This window comes from Mandrillus leucophaeus, unplaced genomic scaffold (genome assembly GCF_000951045.1).
Source record: "Mandrillus leucophaeus isolate KB7577 unplaced genomic scaffold, Mleu.le_1.0 Scaffold2, whole genome shotgun sequence".
Classification (NCBI taxonomy): domain Eukaryota; kingdom Metazoa; phylum Chordata; class Mammalia; order Primates; family Cercopithecidae; genus Mandrillus; species Mandrillus leucophaeus.
The window spans coordinates 14,073,002-14,100,296 of NW_012102031.1; the positions used below are offsets into that span (position 1 = coordinate 14,073,002).

Here is a 27,295-nt window from a genome sequence, read left to right on the forward strand (position 1 = left end):
TCTCAGTATTAAAGAGGGTAGAAATCTTACACAACCAACAAGAACAACAAAACCTGTGTGTCTTTCTCAATGATCGTAACATCACAGAGATCCCTGTAAAGTTACCAAAAAATGACTAACGGATCAGGCAGGGAGGCTCACATTGCAATCCCAGCACTCTGACAGGCTGAGGCAGGACGACTGCTTGAGCCCAGGAGTTTCAAGACCAGCCTGAGCAACTGAGTGAGAACCCATCTTTATAAAAAAGTTTTTACAAATTAGCCGGGCATGGTAGCACATGCCTATAGTCGCAGCTACTCAGGAGGCTGAGGTGGAAGGATCTCTTGAACCCAGAAGGCTGAAGCTGCAAAAAGCTATGATTGTGCCACTGCACTCCAGCACTCCAGCTTGGGTGACAGAGCAAGACTCCATTTCCAAAAACCGACAAAAAAAATTAATGCGTACTCTTAGCAAAAATAAACATTCGTAACTTAATCTACAGATACTACACTAATTCTGCTACCCAATAGTGAAATCTGCTACCTTTTTAATACTGAACCAAGAGCCTGCCTCTGGGAATAAAACATTTACCTGGCCCACAGTGAATTGCTTTACAAAAATCCTTTACCAAAAAAAATCCTGAGATTTCATGAGTCACAAACTGTTCTTATAATAGGCAGATAGCTCAATGAGCCAGCTACCCTTCCTAGGGCTCACAGAAAGAGAAGAAGAGCATCAACCTCAGAAAACCATACTCTGACATCTCCTTTTCCAATAAGACAGACCAGAAATCACAGTCTACTTTAAGGTGCTATTAAAACCCAGACTTTTCCTAATTAGGCAATTTTAACCAATAAAAAGTTAGAAAACTTCTATTACTCGGCAGTAAAGAGCAATGAAGTTCTGATACAGGCTAGAACACTGATGAACCTCAAATATGTTATGCCAAGTGAAAGTCAGTCAGTCACAAAAGGCAACTTATTGTATGAAAATTTACATGAAATATCCAGAATAGGCAAATCTATAAAGACGAAAGTAGATTTGTGCATGTGGTGACTATTATAAACTCTTAGTTACTTAAGGGAGCTTGCCTAATTCTAAGTTGGGGTTACTTATAACGATTATGTTTCTATATAAAACTGAAGCACTCTATGTTTTAGTAGCAGGGGCTTTATCCATTGGACATCTTAATTATTCAGGGCTAGGGTGATTGGGTGCCCTGTGAATGGGTTTTTTGGGACGATGAAAATGTACTACAATTTGTTTTTAATCCTAAAGCTCACAAATAAATTAAATTTGGCACTAATCAAATTCCACTGAAATCACCAGTTTGCTTGTAGTTTTTAAATCCTCCCTCCCTACGAGACAAGTAGCTATAAGTACTTGTGTATTGCCAACATGCTCAACTGGTTCACGTGTTGAACGGGGCCAAAACAGAAAAAATCTCAAGGATTCTTTATAAAATGACTCCTAGCAAATAACAGGCACTGGGCAACCACTGAGCTGAATGACTCCAAACCATGCACAAGAGGCTGGTTGGGCCTTTCCTGAGCATCCTCTTCTTCAATGCTTCCCAGCGATACCCAAGAGGAGCAGTAGGTGGCACTCTTCAGCCTGGATCTTGGGTTTTAGGGGCCACTGCACATTACAGGAGCTATTGGATTTCAACTGGGCTATTGCAATAAACAATTATGTTTTCTGCAGTCTAAAATGCTTCAGACAACATGAAAGATAACTCAAACGCTACGGTTAAAAAATCACTGAAGGAATGCATTCCTATCACTAACAGAACCAGGCAAAGTATAAAAATTATGATGTCCAACAGATAAAGCCCTCACTACTAAAATCGAGAATGCTTCGATTTTACATAGAAACCTAATTGTTTTAAGTAACCCCAACTTAGCTTTAGGCAAGCTCCCTTAAGTAACTAGGAGTTTATAATAATTACCACATGCACAAACGAAAAAGTTGCGAACTGCACTACAGATGGGCACCCCTCACACCATCTTGCTGTTGTTACAGCAATCTCTGCCTTCAGTAATAAATCCAATTAAGTGCTCTCTCATCACAGTAGGACAAAGCCCTAATCAAGCACTGGTTCAGCATGGTGCTGTCAAGTAACTCCTGCTGGCAATCTCAGGAATCATGACCCAGTCTACAGACAACTAAATACAGGAAATGGATGTCAAGAGTCACAGGTATCCTGCCTCCTAGGCTGGCAAAGCAGAGCATGGTGGAGGGTCCCAAACATTATTCCACACACCCCTTACAAAGCTCCCAAATAATACAGCAACCCAGTTTGGATCTTAGCAATACAAGACACATGTTCTGAGACAGAGTCCAGTTCCAGGAAACCTGCCTGATTTTGCATGGATTACTACACCAAGAACTTTAACTTCTGATCTTTTGAAAGACTTCTCTGAAAAACTGCAAATAAAAATTTTCATTTATATATCCCCTTGTGTCTCTAGAAAAAGGGGGGAAAACCTAGGGTGCATGCCCTCTAGAATAAATTTTAGAAGGGAAAAAAAGGCTTCCATTTTTATTACATTCTAAGAAGTTTTTCTTCAACTAGCCCTCTTAAGTTTCTCTTCCCAAAGGGAGAATTCACCTAAAGCCTCTTATTCTGCAAATGAGAGTACCTTACCCCTTTTGGTCAAAGTCAGCAAGCCCCGCAAATGCCAGGGCTGCTGACCTAACACAGCTGTTGGCCAGAGCAGCAACTGGCTGCTTTCCCCATTCCAGCTGAGCTGATCATTGATAAGACTCATAAATCCCTTCAGCTTTCACTACTCTCTAGTTCCTGTAGCATGCTTACCACTTGAATGACAGGTAAATTTGGTGACTGACTTTTCTAGGACTGTCTGAAAACAACAGTGATGAGAATTGAGACTGAAAACGTAATGGGTTCCACTGGGCCAAAGCAAATACTTTTCCATCTCTCTCCATTCAGAGTGGGTATCAGAATTTGCCTTTAGTAGACTAAATGAACAAGCTGGTTACCTCTGTAGGAATTCCACAAGGAGACAAATCCCTTCCTACAATCTCAATATTTCAGTGGAATGAAGTTTCTAACTGTAAGCCACTGGATTGGCCCAACTCAGGGAGAGTCCAAAAAGCCGGCAAACTGGGAAAATGAAATGGAGAACGTAAACATTACAAAGAGATGACATCCAAAACATTTCCAGAATAAGAAGGAAGGACTTCTTTAAAACTTAAGAGGATTCTGTGAGAACTGAGATATTCACTGAATTATAAAAGCAGCACTCAAGAGACATAACCTAATCCAAATGTTGGTACAGAAGCTCAGTGTTTATAGGCCCTCATTCAGAACCAGAACAGATCTACAAAACAAGAATTATCATTCCCATTGTATTCATTAGGAACAGACTGAAGTCAGTTAGGGAATTTATTCAAGGTGCCTTAGCAAGGAGTGTAAGAATATACCTGAACTCAGACCTGTGACTCCAAAATCTGTGCTCCATCACCACGCCACCATCCCCATCTAGAACTTGCATCCCTTGGCTCTCATGCCTCTGATCACTGAAATCTTCTATCTAGTCATGCCCCAGTCTTCTTCTCTAAATGCTTCCTCTTGAAACAGAGTTCTTCCACATGTCAAAGTTTCAACCACAAAGACAATCGGAGCTAACTCAACTCTATATTCCCAATGATCACTTTCAGAGACTCATCTCTCAATCCAAAAGCCCTGCTAACAGCTGAAACTAAATGCTTAGTAAGCACATTAGCTTCACAGAATGTCAGAAGGATGTTGAAATAGCAAGTCCAGCCACTTTACAACTAAAACTTCCTTAGCTGTTTCAAATGAACTACCAGCTAGTGTTCTGAATGCAGTCAGTACTGATGTGTTACTGTAGGAGAAGCTTTAGCAATAAGGAAGTACAGCCTTGCCTAGCAAGTTCTCTGAACCCTCCCCACCCTCCCTACCCTTCCCAGGTTAGCAGCAGCAGCAGCAGAGGCAGCAGACCATATGTAGCAGGCAGCAGCACCAGCCCAAGCTGGGACTGGTTCAGTTTAACTTACCTGTAGACGACGGCAGGGATGCGCTTCCAGGACCTGAAACTTGCTACACTTTCTAGTTCTTTGTCAGTGATCCAGGCAGGCACTATGAGCTCTTGAGGATAGCTACCACATAATCTAAAGAGAAGATGAGAAGTGGGGAGAGTCAAGGGGAGATGAGAGGGAGAGAGAAAAGGGGAGAGAGAGACACTAGGTGAGCCAGCATAAGGATGATGATCTCACTGCCACAGAGCCAGTTAAAGGCAATGAGGTGCTTTATTTGAGTTTTGGTCTCCTCAACAGAATGGATTACCTTAAGTGTGTTTTGTTTTGTTTTGTTGCCTTAAATGTTTACTTATGTGTATACAACAAGTGATACTATTTTGGATTGTTCCACTTGATGCTACCTTTTGGCTATCAATGAAAATAAAAGAGAGACAAGGGTCTCTTTATACTTCATTACAATTCTTCTGCTGTAACAAGTACACACGTTATTTCTAAATACATGAGCACCCAGTCCAATTACAGAACTGAGAGTCTGTGTCAGCTCTACTAGACCCTCAAGGAAGGACAAAAGCCCACAATTTCACATTTCCAGAGACTTCACAGGATTAACTCATTCTTTGATTTGAACCACACAGGGTGTGGTCCTTATAGGTAACAGGTGCAGCTATGGGTATGCAAAACCAATACAAGCCAGCCTATTTGCATACACAGCCTCAGTCCCATTGAACCAGGTTAGTAATGCGACTAAGCTATTAATCATAATTTCCATAAAACATACTTCAGAACAAATTACACTCGGAGCTAGGGGGTAAGCTTTCTTTTAATTAGGGAAGATCCTAGCTGCAGTCAAGCTAGTATTCTGGGAAGCAATACTTCCGACACATTTTTACTTATAGGACAATGTCTCTCTCTGGATAATCCAATCTTCTTTTTTCAATAGTGAAGGCAATAAGGCCTTTAATCCAAATCCTAAAACACACAAACTCCACCAACACCACCAACCCCCTGCCCCAGCCTATCCTATACATAGGGGAAAGCACAGAAAAACACAAAATGGCTTAGGTGTTGGGGGTTTTGATCATTTTGCACTAAATCTCTCCCGTTCTCAACTTCCAGAAGATTAAGTCTCAGGAATTTAAAAGCCACTGAACAAAGAGAATGGCTATGACTAAGAGTAGCCATACAAATCTATTCACAAACTCCTAAAAATAAGCTGGGACCCAGTAATGACGGTTAATATCTAACCATAAATCTCATTCCCTTCAGTATGTATTAAACTCAAGAGTAAATTTGGCTCTCACTCTTCCCTTGTAGTAGGAAGAACTTTCAACATCCTATTGTTTCCCATCCGACCTCCTCGTTTTGTCTTATGGTAGTGATAACATCCTAAAGACTGGTTCTGAGGTGTAACTGGTAAACTCCTTGGGACAGTTTTGCTCTGTTACCTGGGCTAGAGAGCAGTGGAGTGGTCATGGCTCACAGCAGCCTCAACCTCCTGAGCTCAAACAACTCTCCCACTTTAGCCTCCCCAGTAGCTGGGACTACAGGCATGCACCACCATGCCTAGCTGATTTTTTTTTCTTTTTTTGAGACAGAGTCTCGCTCTGTCGCCCAGGGTGGAGTGCAGTGGCGTAATCTAGGCTCACTACAAGCTCCGCCTCCCACGTTCACACCATTCTCCTGCCTCAGCCTCCCAAGTAGCTGGGACTACAGGTGCCCACCACCGCACCCGGCTAATTTTTTGTATTTTTAAGTAGAGATGGGGTTTCATCATGTTAGCCAGGATGGTCTCAATCTCCTGACCTCGTGATCCGCCCGCCTCGGCCTCCCAAAGTGCTGGGATTAGAGGCATGAGCCCACCGTGCCCGGCCAAATTTTTAAAAAATTTTCTGTAGAGATGAGGTCTCACTCTGTTGCCCAGCCTAGTCTCAAACTCCTGGACTCAATCAATCCTCCTATCTTGGCCTCCCAAAAAGTTAACTTTTAAAATCCATATTAATTAGGGATTATTTTCCAACAAGTCTGTCTTAATTCAGTTTTTTAACTTGATCTAATTTTCTAAACATTCTGTTCACTGTCCTATAGGTACTACACTCCCAGTAGTCAGTTCTTCAGTACCTACTTAGTTGTGGATAAACAATTTCCAGTACAGGTTACACTCAGGAAAGCCTAATGCAGCCACAGGCTCTCTGAGGCCGCCCCCTCATCCAGTATTCACCCTCTTTCTTTGCTTTGACTCATCACTGAGAACAGGCAAAAGTATAAAAAGTCTGCAGTGCCCAACTCTTCAAAACACCCTGGGTTCTTAACTCCCTGGAGAAGGTCCACATTAAGAAATGTCTACAGCAATTAGCTATAGCTTTTCCAGTGAAAACTGAAACACTCTGATGGCTAGCCACAAATAGACCAGGAAAATGGCTATCATAATTTGAGACAGCTAAGATGCCACAGAATGATCAGTGATGCAGGAAAAGGTAGGAGAAGGATATATTTAAAGATTTAAGATATTTAACTATCCTGGACAATTTTGTTTTACAGAAATTTGGATTACCAAAATCACAGTAGTTAACTGTCCTCCCCCACCAATGCACTTACACATTTTAAGGAAATGGGTAATGGCTAAATGGTTACAGAGTCTCACTCTATTGCCCAGGTTGGAGTACAGTGGTGCAATCTCAGCTCACTACAACCTCCACCTCCCAGGTTCAAGTAATTCTCCTGCCTCAGCCTCCCAAGTAGCTGGGACTACAGGCGTGCACCACCACACCCAGCTAATTTTTGTATTTTTAGTAGAGACAGGGTTTCGCCATGTTGGCTAGGCTGGTCTCAAACTCCTGACCTCAGCTGATCTGCCTTGGCCTCCCAAAGTGTTGGGATTACAGGTGTGAGCCACCATGCCCAGTCAAATAATGGTTACATTAATATTTAATGGTTAAATGATCATAGCAGTGAAGTTGGTTTTAGAGCAACATATTAAAGGACAGAATAATACAGATTGAGCATCTTTAATCCAAAAATCTGAAATGCTCCAAAATTCGAAACTTTGAGTGCTGACATAATGCCACAAGTGGAAAATTCCACACCTGACCTCATGCGATGGCTTGCAATCAAGTCACAGTCAAAACTTTTTGTACAAAACATCATGTGAAGTTATTTAAAATATTGTATAAAATTATCTTACAGCTTTGTGTATAATGTGTGTATGAGACAAAGAATTTTGTGTTTAGACTTGGGTCCCAGGCCCAAGATAATCTCATTATGTTCATGCAAATACTCCAAAACCTGAAAAAAATCCAAAATCTGAAATATTTACAGTCCCAAGAATTTCAGATAAGGGATACTCAACCTATACTTATGTCTATTTCACAGCACTTGGAGTAAAATTACAGTCATAAAAACTAGTTCATAAATGTTCTGTCACTGCTTATGAGACCACTGATCCTATCTCTAATGTGATGCCAAGTGGTGATGAGAAAAATGGTAACTGCCTGCCTATAGGCAAACACAGTATTATCTAGACATGCATGTACCAGAAAAAACAGAGGGGGTAGAAGGGAAGGTTCTAGGATCCTGTTAAGTAAGGATCACTTTCCACTACAATGATAGCAATGGGAACAGAAGGTTCAATAAATACTCTGAAGATCATATGCCTTTAGATTTAATAAATAAAACCATTTCAAAGAAAAACTCTAAGTTCAAATGTTCTGCCACATGAGAATTGTGGTTTCTGCAAAGGCACTGGCTGTGAAACATAGTCCACAGGGACCCATATAACTCACTTGTACTTCTCATTGATGTTGGAAATCCTCCAGGCGTTGTTCATATCAAAACCCATCCTCTCCACCTCGTTTTTAAACCTTGAAGTTACATGCTCCCCTAGAGGCCAAGGATAAACAGCAGAAAGGAAGAAATGAACACCATTTTGCAAAACGGGTGGAATAAAAACAAAGAAATTTATATTATCTATTTTACATATATGGAAATACATATTTTTTACATATATGGAAATATAAATATATTCTGAGACAGGGTTCCACTCGGTCACCCAGGCTGGAGTGCAGTGGTGTGATCTCGGCTCACTGAAACTTCCGCCTCCCGGATTCAAGCGATTCTTGTGCCTCAGCCACCCAAATAGCTGGTATTACAGGTGCATGCCACCATGACTGGCTAATTTTTGCACCTTCAGTAGAGATGGGATTTCACCACATTGGCCAGGCTGGTCTCGAACTCCTGGCCTCATGTGATCTCCCCGCCTCGGTCTCCGGAAGTGCTGGGATTGCAGGCGTGAGCCACTGCGCCCAGCCTGTGTATTTTTAAACGTAGGCATTGTATAAATAATAAAAGTAATATATTATATAGTTTTAGTTTAGAAAGATCCCTGTCAGGTGAAGATTATAAAAAGGAAAGAAATTAATTCTGATCAAGAGTTATGTTATCTCATCTAATCCTTACTATCAACTCTGAGAACAGGATCACTAAGCTCATTTTACAAAGGACAAAATTAAAACAGAGAAGTTATTATGGCAGGCCTGTCTGGCCCCAAAACCCATGCTCTTGTCCTACAACACTGGCTACTTGCCTACTTCCACACTCAGACTGACAGTACACTTATTAAGAAATAAAATCAATAACAAGATCACCACGAGTAGCAATACAGATCTATAATTCCTCATCCAAAACCCTTTGGTTCAAATTTTAGAATTTGAGAGTTTTCCAAACTTTCAAAAGGTAATAATACAGTGCATATATTATAATATTAGGCTCACATGCTTAACAAGATCTCCTTAAACAAGTATTTATATTTCTTTCCTGAAAGATATGTATCATTCACACGAGGTGGGATAAATAAAGCAACAAAATAGCCTCATGTCAGCTCAGATCAGGTCCAGCCAAGACACCAAATAGTGAATGAGAAACATTCTGGTTTCCAGAGCCTTTTAGATGATGGAATTGCAGGTTAACAGGTCATGGAATCATAACTGCCAGTCAGGAATCTCAGGAAACACCATACTACTAAGTGCTGATTATTTGCAAGAACAGCCACCCAAGCTGGTATAATCTGGCTATATTTGCCCTAATGAATCTGGCTTTCTCTTCCTTAAGAAAGCAAAACAAAGGTAGAAATGAAGCTAACATAAATTCAGTAAATCTGAAATAGCTTTCTTCCTTGAAAACATACACAGCCTGAGGTCAGTATGTTATTTTAAAAAATATTAAGCGGTACCTCTAATATACAATGGTACAGCTTGTAAAATAAGTGCTAGCAGTGCTGGAAGAAACCACAATAACAAAAGCACAAAACAGACTTCACTTTGGTGATCAAGGTATAAAGCTTTGTTCTCCCTGGGAGAGGAGCTACAGAATAGGAAACAGCAATTACTTGAATGAAAGACAATTCTGTTAAACTACTTTCCCATTTAAACTGCTTTTCTTGAGCTCAAGGTAGGTATTATACGTTTCCTGAAGGAGAGTTATAAAAAGATGAGGTTGAGAGGTACAAGAAGAAATAATAGCTAAATCCATCCCATTCTGGAAAACTTTTAGAAGCAATGTAGCAGGCTTCCAAACAGGAAAAAACTATTTGAATTGGGGTGCCATCTGTATACAAATTGCAAGGAATACTGACCATCAAGAATACTAGGCCAGACACAGTGCCTCACGCCTGTAATCCCAGCACTTTGGGAGGCTGAGGCAGGCAGACTGCTTGAGCCCAGGAGTTCAAGACCAGCCTGGGCAACATGGTGAAACCCCGTCTCTACAAAAATGCAAAAATTAGGTAGTGGTGGTACATGCCTGTAGTCCCAGCTACTTGAGAGGCTGAAGTGGGAGGATCACCTGAACCTAGGGAAGTTGAGGCTGCAGTGAGCCGTCATCACACCATTGCACTCCAGCCTGGGCAACAGAGTGATACCCTGTCTCAGAAAAAAAGAAAGAAAGAAAGAAAAAAAAAAGACAAGGAGTCTTTAATTCATAATCCCAATTTAAAAGCTGCAAGACTGTGGCAAATTCCCAGTTCATTAAGAGATTTTTTTCCCCCTACTCTGGGATATAGCTCCAAGTCTTTGCAAGAGGTGAAAGTATTTCATTAATGATTTTTTAAAAATTTTTTTCTGTGCTTTTCTTGAACTGTACATTAATGGTCTTTAACATTAATACCTCTATCTTAGGGTAAAACACACAGATACCCTAAAAGGATCTTGTGATTTAAAAATAACCACCGGCAAAATAATAACAGTAACAATCACTATCACTAGCAATTTACTTCACAGAATCACTTCCCAAAGAAGGACTTAGAACCACCATCCAGAGCACAACATTCCGAGCTATACACAGAAATATATACTGACTAGCAAGTATAGAAAATCTGTTATTTTGAGTTCTTTGAGAACGGGAATGAGTTTTAATTATTTTTGTATCCTCTAACGCAGTGACTTCATAAACTGAAACTGACCATCACAACCCATAATAAGCATTATGTTTTATATCACAATACAACAAACATGTTTTAATTTTTTCATTTTTTGAGAGACTGGGTCTCCCTCTGTTGCCTAAGCTGGATTTGAACTCCTAAACTCAAGCAATCTTCCCACCTCAGCCTCTTGAATAGCTGGGACTATAGGCAGACGCTGTGCCCAGCTAATACAACATACATTATTTTTTTGAAAGCATTTCACAAAACAATATCCACTCTTACTGTGTGACACAATTTGATATTTTCTATTCCATTTCTTTAAAATTAGATTTCATGACCCACTACTGGATTTGAAAAACACATCATTACATACATCAGGAATTTAACCAGCTTTTGTGAACTGTGTGAGATGTTCACTCATGTTTACTTAGCAAGAAAAATAAGCACAAACACATCTATTGCTGGACTGCCCTTAAAAATTTCCATCTCAGAATTCTCAGGTCTCAATCAATTCAACATTAAATACATTGTGATATCCCAACTTACTTTAAATACTGGGGCTTATAAGGTTTTTGTTTGGCTTTATATTTCCATTTCAACCCTTCCTATCTGCCTTTGTCCCTTTTCAGCATTTAGTATTTCTTAAACTAAAAATAATACCGTCCAGCAATTTTCATTTTAGTGGAAATGAAAACTTTCTTTTTAAAAGCAATGAAGTTCCCTAACTCCCTTTATCAGAAGCACAGTGTCAATCAGTGATCTAAAAAGTTTTCCCTAAAAAGTCTAGCTCCCTGGCTGATCCTGAGTATTCAAGCCCACAATTATATACAGCCTAAAAGGCCTAGGACAGAAGGGACCGGCCTTTACCTGGCAGGCGAGGAAGCAGACGAATACGAGTGAGAGAAGGTAAGAACTATTTCTCACCAGATTTTCAAATATGGAGAAAGGAATTATGCTTTTCTACGTACAAAGGTCCCAGTAAATCCTCTAGATGTAACTTCCTGGACTGCATTCAAACCCGGAGGACAGATAAATAGGCAGCTTCACAACAGTGTTAAGACCCAGAGTCATATGCTATTTGTGGATAAACAAGACGGGCTTAATGGACATTTCACATGAGAGAGGTTACAGAGGTAGGCCTGACGCTACTAAACTGGCAGCTAAACTGCCCAGTCATCTGTCAGGCCTCCAGAATAACACTCTAGTATAGACCACCACCACCAAGTCAGTTGCAATGAGGAGCAGGAAGTTAAGGACATGGGAGAGAAGCTTTCAGCTTTAAGCCCACTTCTTTTTTAGTGTTTAAGGGGCTAAAAGAAGGGTCAAGAATTTGACAAAGGCTTCTGCAGGTTTCACAGGTAAACTCCAACAGCAATGCTGAAACTTCTTCCAAAGCTGATTAAGCCTTAGAGCTGTGACCACAGTATGGCTGGCTTAACTATGACCGGTTCAACAGCCAGAAACTAAGATTTATATGAATACTAAGACAATTATGTAATTTTCTCATTTCCCTCCTTTCTGATACATTCTACTTCTAGCAAGCTAGGTAGAGAAGACTCCATAAAAGACTTTATTAACTGCTATGAGATTAAATTAACTTCCACCTCTCAGAGTCTACACCTGTGATATCATGTACTGGGGCAGATTATAAAAAGGCATGACTTTGAAATATCTCAAGTGTTGTCTCATCCTAAAGATGACTTGTAAGTATGTGGTTGTCTGGTATGCTAATATTTGATGAGTAATGCTATAGACACCACCACTACTCCACAATATTAGGTAACGACAAAAGAACCAGGTTGACTAGATGTCCTCGAGGTGGTTTTTTTTTTTTTTTAAAATTAAAACCAAGTTTTTCCTTTGTACTCCACAGTGAATATATATAAAAGGCAAAAGCCATACACACACATACATTCAACCAAGTCACTGAAATAAAAGATTCCATGCTGAGTGGTGGCAGGTTAACATAAGTGTGGACTGTGTATATACTGGGAAGAAACAAAATGCAACCCTTACTCATAATCTCTCGCCAAACAGTTATGATTGCATTACCTTGTAGTTGCATAATTTCCAAAGTGTTTTCATAAGCATGGCACATAGGGGGCACTTAAACATTTACTGAATTGAACTCTGCAGCATTAACAGATTTGATCTTCAGGACACCTGGATCAGCCTGGGCAGGAAGAGCATGAATGTCCCAGTTTAAAGCACAAAGGAAACTAAAGCATAGAGAGCATAAATTCTTGCCCAGTGTTCTTTTTTTCAACTAAATTGTAGAGTACGCATTTGAATTCAGGTTTCCTAATTCCTAAGTCAGTACTTTACCCCTCGCGTGCCCTTGCATCACAAACCTACAAAAAGACAGACAACATCGTAGATATCTTTATGTCTTGATGGCCAAGGAATATCAGATATCATCAGGAAGGGGAAGGGTCTGGGGACAAAAGTCATCCCACCTCAGGACAAAGCCACCCATAATTAAAAGACTAGACAGAGGTACCTCTCAGGAATATCCTAAGAGTTTGCTCAAATCCAAAAGAAACTAAAATTATCAAGGGACTAAAAAAGCTCTCTTAAAAAGATAAGGACTTTTCCATCTGTGGTTGTGAGAGAACAGGAGAGGAGAAAGCAAATCTTGCTGAGTAAATGCTGGCAACCCAAAATTAGGGAGTACCTCTTGGAGTCAGGGGTCTTAAACAAATTAAAGTTCTTATATAACATAATGCAGTACAATCCACTCATTAAGTTCGTTATCCTAGGAGATGGTAGAAACTAAAAATAAAGAAGATACAATGGTTAAAAACTCAGAAAATGTACATGTAAAAGTTGTACACATCACTGTCTGTAAACTTTCTCTTTAAGAAAAACCCCCAAATTTGAAAAGAGCTATAAAAAAAATTAAAAAATGTATTTAAAATGTGATGGCATCTCAATAAAGACAAAAAATAGATGCAACAATTGGAGTGAAGTGAGAGACAGTTTAAGCACATTCTCATAAACGTCAAGGTTGGTGTGGTCTGTCATAGGTGACAGGATTCTGCTAGCCTGGACACGCTTGTGAGAAGCTGGGATTCCGAGGCTTTCCCTGAGGCTCCACGAGGGCAGGTGCTTTTGTTTTTCAAACTCTGTATCCACAGCACCCCCCACGGTCAGGTCTGAATAACTGAGAACTGGTCTTAAGTTTTAAGTTCTGTGGTCAGTGATTAGCACTGGGACTTGACAACAGGCTTTTTACCTCTGAGCCTCCATTTCTTTGGCTCCCAAAACAGACACCAACCTATCTTGCCTGTTTGACAAGATTATGAGGATCAAACAAAAGTATTTATCAAAGCATCATTAAACATAAGATAATGCTAATGTTATAAGCATTTTAATACAACAGAACAAGAATGTGAACCAAAAGCTTCAATTAGCGATGGGGCCAGAAACAAAGTAACAAAAGCAAGATTAGCCTCAAATGTTTAAAATGACCCCAGGCAGACTTGTAAGATTGAAGATTCAGGATTAAAATTTCAGGTTTCTAGAAAAAAGTCCCAAGGGTAAACTTTATTTGAAGGAAGCTCACAACTTTTCACTGCATAGAAATTTAAGACTTCACTTCGAAACCTGACACACTAAAAGTCAGTGTTAGACCAGCAAAGTTCTATCTATGACCACATAAAGTTTACAGGAAACTACACGCAGAAAAATAACATGAACTTGGTCAAAGCCATTTCTGATGGAGAATGACAGTGAAGGGAACAAAGACCATAGAGGAATCAGGAAGCCTGGGTTCCAGAACAGGCTCAGCATCTTTTTTTTTTTTTGGGGGGGGGGTCACATGTTAAAACCCACAATCTAGGCCAGATGCGATGGCTCACGCCTATAATCCCAGCACTATGGGCAGCGGAGGCAGGCGTATTACCTGACGTCGGGAGCTCAAGACCAGCCTTACCAACATGGAGAAATCCCATCTCTACTAAAAATAAAAAATTATCTGGGCATGGTGGCGCTTGGCGCATGCCTGTAATCCCAGCTACACGGGAGGCTGAGGCAGGGGAATTGCTTGAACTCAGGAGGTGGAGGTTGCAGTGAGCTGAGATCGCACCATTGCTCTCCAGCCTGGGCAACAAGAGCGAAACTCCGTTTCAAAAAAAGAAAAACAAAACAAAAAAAAACCCACAATCTATTTGTCCTTGATAGGCACCTGGCCTCTCACCAATGAACTCCTATTCAACTTTCAAAGCTGATTCAAAAGCCAGTTTAAATGTGAAGTCTTCCCACACATGTATACAAAACTCATGGCTCCCTTCTATTAGGCTTCCACAATATTCATAAAACCTTATTATAGTTGAGCTGTTTTTAGGCCCAATAGATTGTGATGCCTTCTAGTGTTCTTCCCTTCCCCTGGAAGGCAGAAAAGAAGTTCTATTAAGCTTAGAAGAATGCTGCGCACATGTTAGGTGCTCCCTAAAATATACACTGATTGAATATATCAATGCTTAGGTGTCCCATTTCATGTTAAAAGTACCTCCATCAGTAGCTTGATAAAGCCCGTGGCCATTTGCACATTTCTGAAAGGCGTACCTGGTCTGCACAGGTCTCCATGTTGCTCCTTTTCACTGGCATAGACCTCCATGCACCAAGCATGGTATGCAAACGAGAAGAGATCTTCTATTTTAGCAGGTGGTCGGATTGCATTGTTCAGTCTCTTCAGCCACTCTTGACACTGCTCAAAAGTTGAAAACTGACACCTTTTGTAAAGCCAAACAAGTATGGATATAATCAGACAGTTGAAGTGAAATGTAAGAAAAGCCATTATTTCAAGAATGCCCACTCGAAGTGGGAACCACAGTCAAGAAAGCATCTGAGGCAGGCAGTCATTCACATGCTCCTTATCACTTATAAGAAAAACAAATGTTAGCCAATGGACCAAAATGTCCAAAGAAGGAAGCTGACCATGTGGAAAACCTATTTTTTTAGACTAATGAAATCTCTTCTAAGATTTATTAATGACAATTATTACAGAAAAATGGCAGCTATTCTCTTTCGAGTGGAACTTCATTCTACTTCTTCCATGAAAGTTTTATGGTTGTCCCTCATAAAAAATGTGTTTAGAAAAATCCTTTTTGTTTTGTAGTAACATATTAGCACAAGTGTAAAACAAACAAACAAAAAACCACAGCATTATTTTTAGCCAGTTAGGGAGTAATTTCAATATTTAGCTATTAGGCCAAATCAGATCCAAAAGACAGACTGCACTGAAACTTTCAACTATGACCATGTAGAGAACAAAACAATTCTACTGTCAACTGCAATTTTCAGTATATACAACTAAGGAGTTAAAATAATTACTGAAAACTAATTTATTAAAGATGAGTTTAGGCTGAGTTCAGTGGCTCATGCCTGTAATCCCAGCACTTTGGGAGGCCAAAACGGGCAGATCACTTGAGGTCAGGAGTTCGAGACCAGCCTGGCTAAAATGACAAAACTCCCGTCTCTAATAAAAATACAAAAATATTAGCCAGCTGTGGTGGCATGCACCTGTAATCCCAGCTACTCAGAAGGCTGAGGCACAAGAATCGCTTGAACCAGGGAGGTAGAGTTTGCAGTGAGCCAAGATCACACCACTGCACTCCAGCTTGGGCAACAGAGTGAGGCCTTGTCTCAAGAAAATAAATAAAAATAAAGATTTGTTTAAATATTTGGCCTTTTTGAATGCAATGTTAAAAATTAATTAATAAGCAACTACCTTCTTAAACTGAGTGGTGTAGCCAGTATCTATAAAAAAATAAGCAAAATCTCACTGACTAAAAAGCAATTTAAATATCTGTCTTAAAACCAAGGGGTCACTTAAACCTCTCCCTTGTCCCAATCACGGTGGCTTATCAATATACCCACACATAATGTTTACTGACACCCCAGAAAAGGTCAGAGGAATGCAGTAAAAACTTGTGGAATTTAAGACCTCTAGGGCTATTAAATTTAAAAATGCATTTCAGGCATCGTTGTTGGTTTTTGGTTTTTTGTTTTTCAGACGGAGTCTTTTCTGTCACCCAGGCTAGAGTACAGTGGCTTGATCTCAGCTCACTGCAACCTCCGCCCCCCAGGTTCAAGCAATTCTTCTGCCTCAGACTCCCGAATAGCTGGGACTACAGGCATGCACCACCACACCCAGCTAATTTTTGTATTTTTAGTAGAGACGGGGCTTTGCCATGTTGGTCAGGCTGGTCTCGAACTCCTGACCTCAAGTGATCCACCCACCTAGGCCTCCCAAAGTGCTAGGATTACAGGCGTGAGCCACCGCACCCAGCCTGCAACCATTATAGTTAAGAGCAGATAAAAATCATCAAAGAATGCTAAACTTATGGAGAAATTTTTATGAGAAGCAGGGACATTCGCATTGTTTCAAAGTGCGCCCCCAGACTGTTTTTAGTTGCCAGAGAGAAAATGCAGCAATTATAGAGAAACCAGGTGACATCTCGACTGGAATAATCAAAATTAACATCACCAGTGAAGGATATGTGGACACGGTACTTCCAGATGTAATACAATACCCTGAAAAGCATGTGACATCATACATACAGTATTCCAGTTGAGAAAACATAACCTCAATTTAATTGAGGGAACACTGGACAAACACAAAATGAGAAGTATTCCATTAAAACAAAAGACTGTATTCTGCAAAATGTGAACGTCATAAAAGAAAGCAAGGCTGTAGAAAACGTTCCAGTTTGGGCAGGTATGGTGGCTCATGCCTGTAATCCCAGCACTTTGGGAAGCCAAAACGGGCAGATTATGAAGTTAGAGTTCAAGACCAGCCTGGCCAACATGGTGAAACTCCGTCTCTACTAAAAATACAAAAAATTAGCCAGGTGTGGTGGCACACGCCTATAATCCCAGCTACTCAGGAGGCTGAGGCAGGAGAATCGCTTGAACCCAGGAGGCGGAGGTTGCAGTGAGCTGAGATCGTGCCACTGCACTCCAGCCTGAGCGACAGAGCAAGACTCTGTCTCAAAAACAAACAAAAACAAAAACAAAAACAAAATGTTCCAGATTAAAGAAGGCTACAGAGTCATGGCAGCTAAATGCAATATATGACCTAGACTGGATCCTGTACTGAATGAGGTGAGGGAGAACGCTATAAAAAAATATCAGTAGGTCATTAGGTGAACTGACAAAACTGGAACATGTATAGTAGACTGGATATATGTATTATCAATGTAAACTTGAAAATTGATGATGCTATGGTTATGTAAGAAAATATCCCTATTCTTAAGAAAGCACACTAAAGTATTTTGGGATTAAGAGCCATGATTATGTAACTTACTCTCAATCTGTTCAGAAAAAGAATCTCTCACACACACACACACACACACACACACACACACACACCCCAGGCCTCTGCAAATAATAAAGCAAATAGTAAAATGTTAACAAGTGAATTTGGGTAAATGGTGTACTGATATTCTTTTTAGTATTTTTACTTTTGTAAATATAAAATTATTTCCAAATTTTTTTTTTAAAAAAAAACATCTTTCAACATAGCAAAGTACACATCCTACAGATAAAATATTTCAGGCAAAAACTACTCAGAAAATATTCCTAATGACGTTAATCATCAAAAGGTATTTTACTAAGTTACCAAATAATGGACCCATTCTTTAAAAAATATTTTCCACACTAAACAGCAACACAAACATACCACATACCTGATAACTTTGCAGTCTTTGCAAGTCAAATGAAGCTGAAATATATCTCGGCATTCAACACTTTCTATAAGCTGTAATGGAACCTGCAATTAAAAAAAAAATGAAGTCCTCTTAGTCAAAAAGACTTTGACCCTGGAGTTCTTCAATGTGTCCAACAAGACTAATTAAAAAGATCTATAAGGGAAAGCAACAAAAATAGAACTTCAAACTTATCTGCATCAACAGTACTCAAGTTATTTACTACAAAGTGAATTAGGACTTCCCTTTATCTCTACATCAGTGGTCTCAAGTCATGTCATAGCATGAAGGCAACAAAGAGGTGGCACCACCTTTGGAAGAAGGGGAGAATATATCTCTCAGGCACTGAATTCACAAGATCAGAGTACTACTTTTAGATGCTATAACTGACTATGATTTGCAATGATGCAATGACACAGAAGCTGAAGGGAGCCAGAACAGTACTCTTTTCTTGCTTATAGAAAAGAACTACAGATCAGAACACCAGTGGGAAACTACTGTTTGCCCCAAATGACAGAGTGGGCTTATGGCTTTAGTGTCAGCCAATGAGGCTCCTGAAAAAGACTAGAGTTCTAAGCTGACTGTGGATTGCACAGTGAAGACAATGGGGTAATAGCTTCTGGCCAGGCTCTCTACTAAGTAGAATAGATCCAAAAGGTATCAAAAAGGAGGGAGAAGGCCATACAGTGATCAAAGACGCTAAAACTATAACAATGTCAGATTTGCATCAAAAGATCAGTTAGGAGCCCTGTTTGCAAAATGGGGCTTGAGGTTTGAACAAGCTGGAATGGTTCCTCCTTGCCAATCTGGTCTGCAAACTCTACTGGACACAGGATTATGTATAACAGCAGATAGAAGGGAGACAGATAGAAGCAAAAGCATCTAGACAGGGTGCCAAATCTTCAGGACAATATGAGGATCCTCCTCCTATCCCTCAAATCATCCTAATTCAACCCTTGGCTTCAAAAAGCAATTTCTAGGCTTTCAAGGCAAACCTGGTAAAATAATAGTGAATACTTTTACTCCTTGAAAAAGGAGTGGGCCATTTGCCTCTTACAGTGTATCAAGCCTAGCCAAAATGTGGCTCTGGGAGTTGCAAATAGCATTCCAACAACTTGTGTTTAGTATGCAAAGAGGAGGGCAGTCTCCTCCAATGCAGACAGGAACAAGAGTGCTGTCTGCACAGTCTGGCCCTCGTGTTAGTTGAGCCAGTTTCAGGAACAAGCTTCCTGCAAACTCTGCCCCACCACGGAGCTGCCAGTCAGCAGAAAACTCTCAGAATGAGGATACAGGGATCAAAAAGAAGCCCAGTGATGGACAAAGAAACAAACTGGGGCAGGGGTTAAAGAAGAGAAGAAAGCAAAATAATATTACTCACATAAATGACTGGGAGTTTCCACCTTAGAACTAAAGTCTTCTTGCTTTTAAGTCTACAGTCTACAAAAATTCCCTTACAAATGTAATAGGACTGGGGGTCAGAGAAAGACTAAGAAATCTTGGCTGGACGCGGTGGCTCACGCCTGTAATGCCAACACTTTGGGAGGCTGAGGTGGGCAGATCACCTGAGGTCGGGAGTTTGAGACCAGCCTGATCAACATGGAGAAACCCCATCTCTACTAAAAATACAAACTTATCCGGGTGTGGTGGCACATGCCTGTAATCCCAGCTACTCCAGAGGCTGGGGCAGGAGAATCACTTGAATCCCAGAGGCGGAGACTGCGGTAAGCTGAGATCACGCCATTGCACGCCAGCCTGGGCAACAAGAGCGAAACTCCATCTCAAAAAAAAAAAAATCTTGCCTGTGTTCTGAGAACAAAAGGAGCTTTTGGCCCTCTGTTTTTGTTTACGTCCTTAAACCCAAGGTGCTGTGAGAAACTGCAACTGATGCAACTAAGACTTCTTCCGAGACCTGTGCATCTAAGAAGGGAAAAAAAAAAAAACCTACAATTTATCAGAGATACACTATAAAGAAGAAATATTGAGATTAAGAAGATAGAGATTAGAAGACAATATTGCTTTGTTCTGAGGCCAGTCCTCTGGGTAGCCTGTAACAGACAATTACTGCATTTTGTATATACTCCTGCTAACTACCCTACTCCCTATATATCCTCCCAAAATGTGGCTGCACACCGGCAATTAAAAGGCGTGAGTTCTAATCTCAATTTTCTAAAATGTTACCAATTAAAATTTTGCCGGCTTCATTGGGCAAGCCTCCAGCATTCCCATGTGCCATCAGCCTCTGCTTTCTGAACCTCAGTTACAACTAAGGAAATCTCAGGCATGGGGTCTAGGAAGAGTCTGGGATAGGATTAGAGTGAGCTTTACAAATCCACATGAAGAGGCTGCTCCTACAGCAGTCACCTGCATCCCAAGTCCCCTGCAACTGACTGACTTTATGGACAGAAGACATGAAAACCAGCTAATGCCCTTAGCAGCTGCTGGGGGAAATGGATTAGCCTTTGCTACGTTGCTACAAAGAACAAGTAAGTTTTACATCCTTATTACTAAATCAGAGCCCAATGGCCTGTGCCCAAACTTAACAAAGTATCTCAGAGCATGCAAAACATTGGCTACCTAAAATTCAGGCAATATATACACATATATTTTTTCTGTATTTTAACATTGTAAATTTAAGAAAGAAGAATTAAAATGTTGGTTCTATGGGTTGAAATCAGATTGCAGACACTAGCAAGTCACCAAAATCAACCATGTGTATACAAGTCACAGATATGGAGAACAGATTTTAATATTCATGCAGATTGTCACAAGCAGGAAAGTTTAATATGCAGCAAGAATAGGGACCTATAAAAGAGAAACACATGATTTTTATAACAAATGTCTCCCTTTTCTTCTCCTTTCTACTCCATTGTTTCCCTTCAGTGCTCCGTCCACAGACTGCCTTTTTTCTTTTTTTTTTTTGAGACAGTCTTGTTACTATTGCCCAGGCTGGAGCGCAACGGTGCAATCTCAGTCCACCGCAACCTCCACCTCCCAGGTTCAAGCTATTCTCCCTGCCTCAGCCTCCTGAGTAGCTGAGATCACAGGCACCTGCTACCACACCCAGCTAATTTTTTGTATTTTTAGTAGAGATGGGGTTTCGCCATTTGGCCAGGCTGGTCTCGAACCCCTGACCTCAGGTGATCCACCTGCCTCGGCCTCCCAAAGTTCTGGGATTACAGGTGTGAGCCACTGCGCCCAGTCCATCATGCCTTTTCTAAAAGGCAGAATTGCCCTTCTCCTGTTCATACCTCCATCCAAAACATACTGTTTCCCTACTTTCTTAAGGCCCACTCCATTGCTTTAGGTTCAAATTTCCTCATGTAAGAAAATGATCTCTTACCATTTCTATAACTAGAGATACCCTACATTCAAACTCAAAAGCAAATTACAGATTCAAGAGCCAGTCCACTTTACAGCCCAGGAAGGTTAAACTACTACACTATAAGCTAGTATAGTAGAGTAAAGTCAGGACCAGAATCCGTGTCTGTCCTCCAGCCTGGGCTCCTTCCACCACACATGGTGTGCCTTTCTTTCTTCCCCTACACTTGGACTTCTCTTCCATATGAGCTGTACTTTAGTTCTTCTTGCACAAATAAGTAGCTTCTCCACCAGGGATCTTCAAGAGAAAAATAGAGTTTAAATCAAAACTCCTCAGATGCAATTCTTTTTGTAACACAGTAGCAAGATAAACTCACTTTCAAATCCCTCAAACCTATTGATTCAATGTCTTGTAACAACTCATTTTCTTTTTGCTCCTCTCTCCTCTATCTCCACCTGCCAGGTAACACAATCTCACTTTACAATGCTTTTCCTAATATAAATTTCACCAAACTCAGGCTCAAACAGTGCATCAAACACATTCAGTGCTACAACCAATTCCTCAAAAAGCCAAAAGTTACATCACAGACACTAACACCCTTAAGAGCATCAATCCAAAAAAAAAAAACAAAAGCAGAAGAGCCGCAGTTTAAAAACTTAACAGACATGCACAGGTTATGTCCAAAGTACTGTCACATTTCAGAGGGATCTGATGCCATCATACCCTATTATATTTACCTCCTCAACTCATTCTGGGTGTGTGTGCATACATGTGCATTATTTTTAAACACCAGAATTTAGAGTGGGATAATTTCTACCTTTTTAAAAACAAACACCCTTTTTATAGCCTGAATGGGAAGTACTAATCTTGTACTTGTACACCTGAAGTTAAAACGCCAGTAACAGAGTAAAAATGGATCTAAATCTAAAATCAGTAATAAAGTGGAATATCTGGGCACAAAATCTTTTCATTTAAAAACTAATCAGGGCCAGGCACAACGGCTTACACCTATAATCCCAGCACTTTGGTAGGCTCAGGCAGGTGGATCGCTTGAGCCCAGGAGTTCAAGACCAGCCTGGGCAACATGGTGAAACCCTGTCACTACAATAATATAACATAACATAAAAAAAAAAAAAAAAAAAGATAAAAAAAATAAAATAATAAAATAAAACAAAAAATTGGGTGCAGCGGCTCACATCTGTAATCCCAGCACTTTGGGAGGCCAAAGTGGGTGGACTGCTTGAGCCCAGGAGTTTGAGACCAGCCTGGGCAACACAGACATCTCTACAAAAAATAAAATTAAATTAACTGAACATGGTGGCATGTGTCTGTAGACCCAGCTACTCAGAAGGTTGAGGTGGGAGGATCACCTAAGCACAGGAAGTTGAGGCTGCAGTGGGCCATGATGGCGCCACTGCACTCCAGCCTGGGCGACAGAGCAAGACCCTGTTTCAAAAAACAACAACCAAAAATCCACTAACCAGCAAAAGACTGTCACTGGTTTAAGACTCAAACTCTGTTGTTCACCTTTGACAAATTACAAGCCTCCAGCACTGCTTTCGGAGGCTCCCACTATTATATGAATGCTAGATAAAAGTGCATTAAGTATTAACAATAACCTCCTTCGCAGCAGGGTGTGGTGGCTAATGCCTGTAGTCCAAACACTTTGAGAGGCTGAGGTGGGAGGATAACTTGAGCCCAGGAGGCTAAGGCTGCAGTGAGCCTAGACTGTGCTACCGCACTCCAGTCTGGGCGACAGAGTGAAACTCCGTCTCCAAAAAAAAAGTGAAAGAAAAAAATACTAGTGTTGATTTTACAAATTATTTCTAATAGAAACTTGTTCTACATTTTTTTGAAGGTCACACTTCCATCTGCTTATGTATAAACTATAGGGCTTTTTCCTTACCCTACAAATTGTTCTCATAGTAGCATACAACCAGAATTTGGTCCAGTAAGAGGAAAAGGACTCATGCAGAGGGGAAACATTCTGCTGATTTGCAAAGTGAGCATCTAACACTCAAAATCAATTAGCTCCAAGCACAGGTGCAGCAACCGCCTAGAATTTTCATGCTACTTACTGGGATTTCAGAAACAGCAGATTGAGAAAGAGTCTATTAAATTACACACACACACACACACACACACACACTTTTAAATGTTCATGAATTCCACTTGAACACTAACTTGTTTATAAATTATCTAAGCTTCAAAGAACTACGTCTGTAAATATGTAATAATAATTTGGGAAAAGCACAGAATAGGAGCAGTTTATACCTTAAGTGCTACACACAAACTACTACAGAGATTCTTTACCACAGGAACTGGAACTTGATATTCAGTGAATGTGTGAATTAAAGTAATTATGTTTATGGTATCAAAACCTACAGACACATTTTACTCAATGTGCTGTGAAATTAAAAGAGAATACATGATATCAGGTAGCTATTTAAAACATGATGGTAAGTCATTTTCTAAAGTGCTAAGTATTTTGATTTAAGCATACAAAATGATGCAAACTGGGGCATGCCACAATATATACTGGTACGTTTGGGCTTTGATGGTTTAAATGTGTTTGATATAGATAAAATAACCTTTAAAGAGAGCCTCCTGATATAACATTTTATTGAAACACTTATTTGCTGAGAAAGGAAAGGAAAGACCACTACCAACTGTCTGATCTCCATCCAGGACCTGATGCAGGAGGAATCCTTGTTTCCTAAGTACCTCCAGATTTCAGGTTTCAGGAATCTCTTAGTACTAGCTGTGATATATTAATTTTTATGGAGGAGTTCTAGTCTCTCTCAATCTGAAATTTAAGTCACTGCAATGCCAAAATACTTTTACACCATCATTTTTCTGTACAAAGTCATTACCTTGGGGTTTTTGTCGGGTTTTGTTGTTGTTATTTTTGACAGAGTCTCCCTCTGTCATCCAGGCTGGAGTGCAGTGGCGTAATCTCGGCTCATTGCAACCTCCACCTCCTGGGTTTAAGCGATTCTCCTACCTCAGCTTCCTGAGTAGCACATGCCACCATGCCCAGCTAATTTTTGTAGTTTTAGTAGAGATGGGGTTTCACCATTTTGGCCAGGCTGGTCTCAAACTCCCAACCTCAGGTGATCCACCCGCCTCAGCCTCCCAAAGTGCTGGATTACAGGCGTGCATCACTGCACCCGGCCTACCCTGGGCTTTTTAAGTAACATGTAGGCTCTATGCTTTAAAGGGTTACGATGCTAACAGAAAAAACACTTTCAGGTTAAGAAAATGGATCAAAAGAAAGAACAGCGGCAAGTTTCCTTAAGCATTATCTCTCAATCACAATGGGGGATCAGCAATTCCAGTCAACAACCTACTCACCCAGCTATCCTTAGAGACAATTAAGACACAGCCTATTCACACAGATATGTATTGTTTTAAAATAAGCTTTAAACACCAAAGGGGGAAAAGGTTCTAATGCCCACTTCAAACACACATTAACTTCAATTCATTGAATATTCAGTGAATATTGTGGCACCAAGAGACACGCTGGATCTTAAAGATACAAAGAATTAACCAAAAATTACAACCTAATTGGTAAATGTTATAAAAGAATGTACAAGATAAAGACAAAGCAAAGAGTGTAATTAACGTTCATAGAGGGAACTGGGACTAAGAAAGGCTTCACAGAAGTTATCACCTGAACTGAATTTTGACAGATGAATAGAAGTTTCTGGGCAGAAAAGGGAATACAGAGATATGAGGTATGGCTGAAGAGTACAAGGAGGCTGCTTTTACAAGTAAAAAAACGTGAAAATGGGGAAAGGAGGGAAGCTGACAACATTGCAGGGACCAAGGATCACAAACAGCTTCATGCCATGCTAAATAATTTGATCTTCATCATAGAAGCAGTGAAGAAACACTGAAGGGCTTTAAGCTGATGAATCACATGATCAGTTTCATGCTTTCTTTCCGGCAGACCTTATTCTCAAATAGTTCTAAAAATAGTCTCTGAAATACTTGGCCATCAACCAATAAACTGATAAATACAGTATATGAAAAAATGCAATGATATAAAACTATCATTCTCACATGCAATTTAATTATAATTCCAGCAATTCAAACACTGAAAGAACACAAAGTTAAATTGGACAGTTCTACTGAACATTACTATCATTACTTCCACAGTAGCTGGTGGGGAATTCTCAGTTGCTGGGATTTTATAGGTGTTTCCAGAACCCCTTTCCCCTCCCCATTACGACTACTCAAATCCAAGTGGACCCTTCTGAACAGAGTGCTACATAGTATGAAAGAACAGCATTGGCTCTTTCCTTAATGAATCTGGTGTGTATCTTTAGCTGATAGAAACTGATGTAACTGCTATAATCACGGCCCAAATCTAGAAGCCAGAAGGGATTCAGGCCAAAACTGCTCTTGGACATAAATGCTTAACTACAAAGAACAATGACAGTAACAAGTAAAAAATGTCGACTACCAAAAAAAAAAAAAAAAAAATGACAGCCACTGAGCTTTTAATTGCTGAGTAAAACAAATGAACAATAGATTTCAAAGAATCCCAAAATGAACCCAAAACACAGTCTGCATGGAATTACAGTTCCGAGCTGTTTTAACGTGTCATAATACACACTTCTCTGTGCTGGAAGTGGAGTGTAGAAAGCCACAACACTGGCAAGTAAAGAAGGAAGAAGGCATTTGCTGTAAGTAAGTAATTTTCAGGCCTTTGTTGCTTTCATTTAAGACTAATGATAGCAGAGCACTGAAAGAACCAGTTCACTGAGAGGACATTCATAACTGAAAAGAGTAAATGTACTCTTGAGAATCAAGAGCCTTCCTTTTCTTCAGTAATACATAGTCCATTATGCAAATAAACATTATACTTAACATCTACACTTATACCACCAAGGAGTCATTAGAGTAACTTCATGCTGTAATGAGTCTGCAGTGAGCTCAAAGTACATCTCATCATTTGACATTAAGGCCCAGGGAATTACCTCAACTGAGGCAGTTGGTAACTACTAAAGATTGAGGAATAAAAGCCTATTCAGCCTTTACACCTTTATAAAGCTTAATGATACAGCATTACCTAGTGCAAATCATTCACTGTTAACTAAACAATGGACACCTCAGCTGACAACTACACACATCATTTTAAATCAAGCATAAGAGTTGCTTGCTGACCTAGTGTTCCTTGAGTGCTAAATTAAGTGAGAAAAGCAGAGCACATAATGCTTTCACTCCCAATTCTGTATGCCTCGCCTCTCTTTGAGAGCATTAAATTTGACTTCCTTTCTCCATCTACCTTAGAGGGAGAACAGTTGGTAATCACTTACATTAACAAGAGACTCCTTGAACTTGATGTGAAGTCTGTAATTGGAAAGGGCAATGATGGCATCCTCGGCACGGCCCACAAACTCTGTGCTCTCTCCATGAAGTTCAAGGAAGGGAACCTTCGAAATGAAAGAAACCCTTTAGAGTTCTGAAGCAGTTAAAAAAAAAAAAAAAAGGCTTCAAACATTAGTTGGCTGAATGGATGGTAAATCCTCTGCCACTGAAGTTGAAAACACAGCACGTAAGTAGACAAGGAACCTAAAGAGGATGGGTTTATACCCACCTAATTCAAATATATCTAGTTATTCAAATTCTGAACTAATAAAGGAATGATACAGAGAAGATCATCTTAAACAGTGGATTCCCAGGAAATAAGTCTGGCTAAAATGAGATGTTTTCCAGCTTGTCTTTCTTTCTTTCTTTCTTTCTTTCTTTCTTTCTTTCTTTCTTTCTTTCTTTCTTTCTTTCCTTCTTTCTTTCCTTCTTTCCTTCTTTCTTTCTTTCTTTCTTTCTTTCTTTCTTTCCTTC

The 27,295-nt window shown here is 40.1% G+C and overlaps 1 protein-coding gene across 3 annotated transcripts in view; it reads right to left on the reverse strand.

Annotated features, from left to right (window-relative positions):
* The window catches only part of MTMR3 (myotubularin related protein 3), a 73,899-nt gene that overhangs the window by 24,903 nt on the left and 21,701 nt on the right, over window positions 1–27,295 (reverse strand). For all 3 annotated transcript variants that reach the window (XM_011979108.1, XM_011979107.1, XM_011979106.1), the window contains exons 4-8: window positions 26,770–26,886; window positions 18,109–18,191; window positions 14,984–15,150; window positions 7,785–7,881; window positions 4,024–4,137 (exon numbers count right to left, since the gene is read on the reverse strand). In XM_011979108.1, the coding sequence (XP_011834498.1) occupies window positions 4,024–4,137; window positions 7,785–7,881; window positions 14,984–15,150; window positions 18,109–18,191; window positions 26,770–26,886 (578 nt within the window). The remainder of the gene's footprint in view (window positions 1–4,023; window positions 4,138–7,784; window positions 7,882–14,983; window positions 15,151–18,108; window positions 18,192–26,769; window positions 26,887–27,295) is intronic.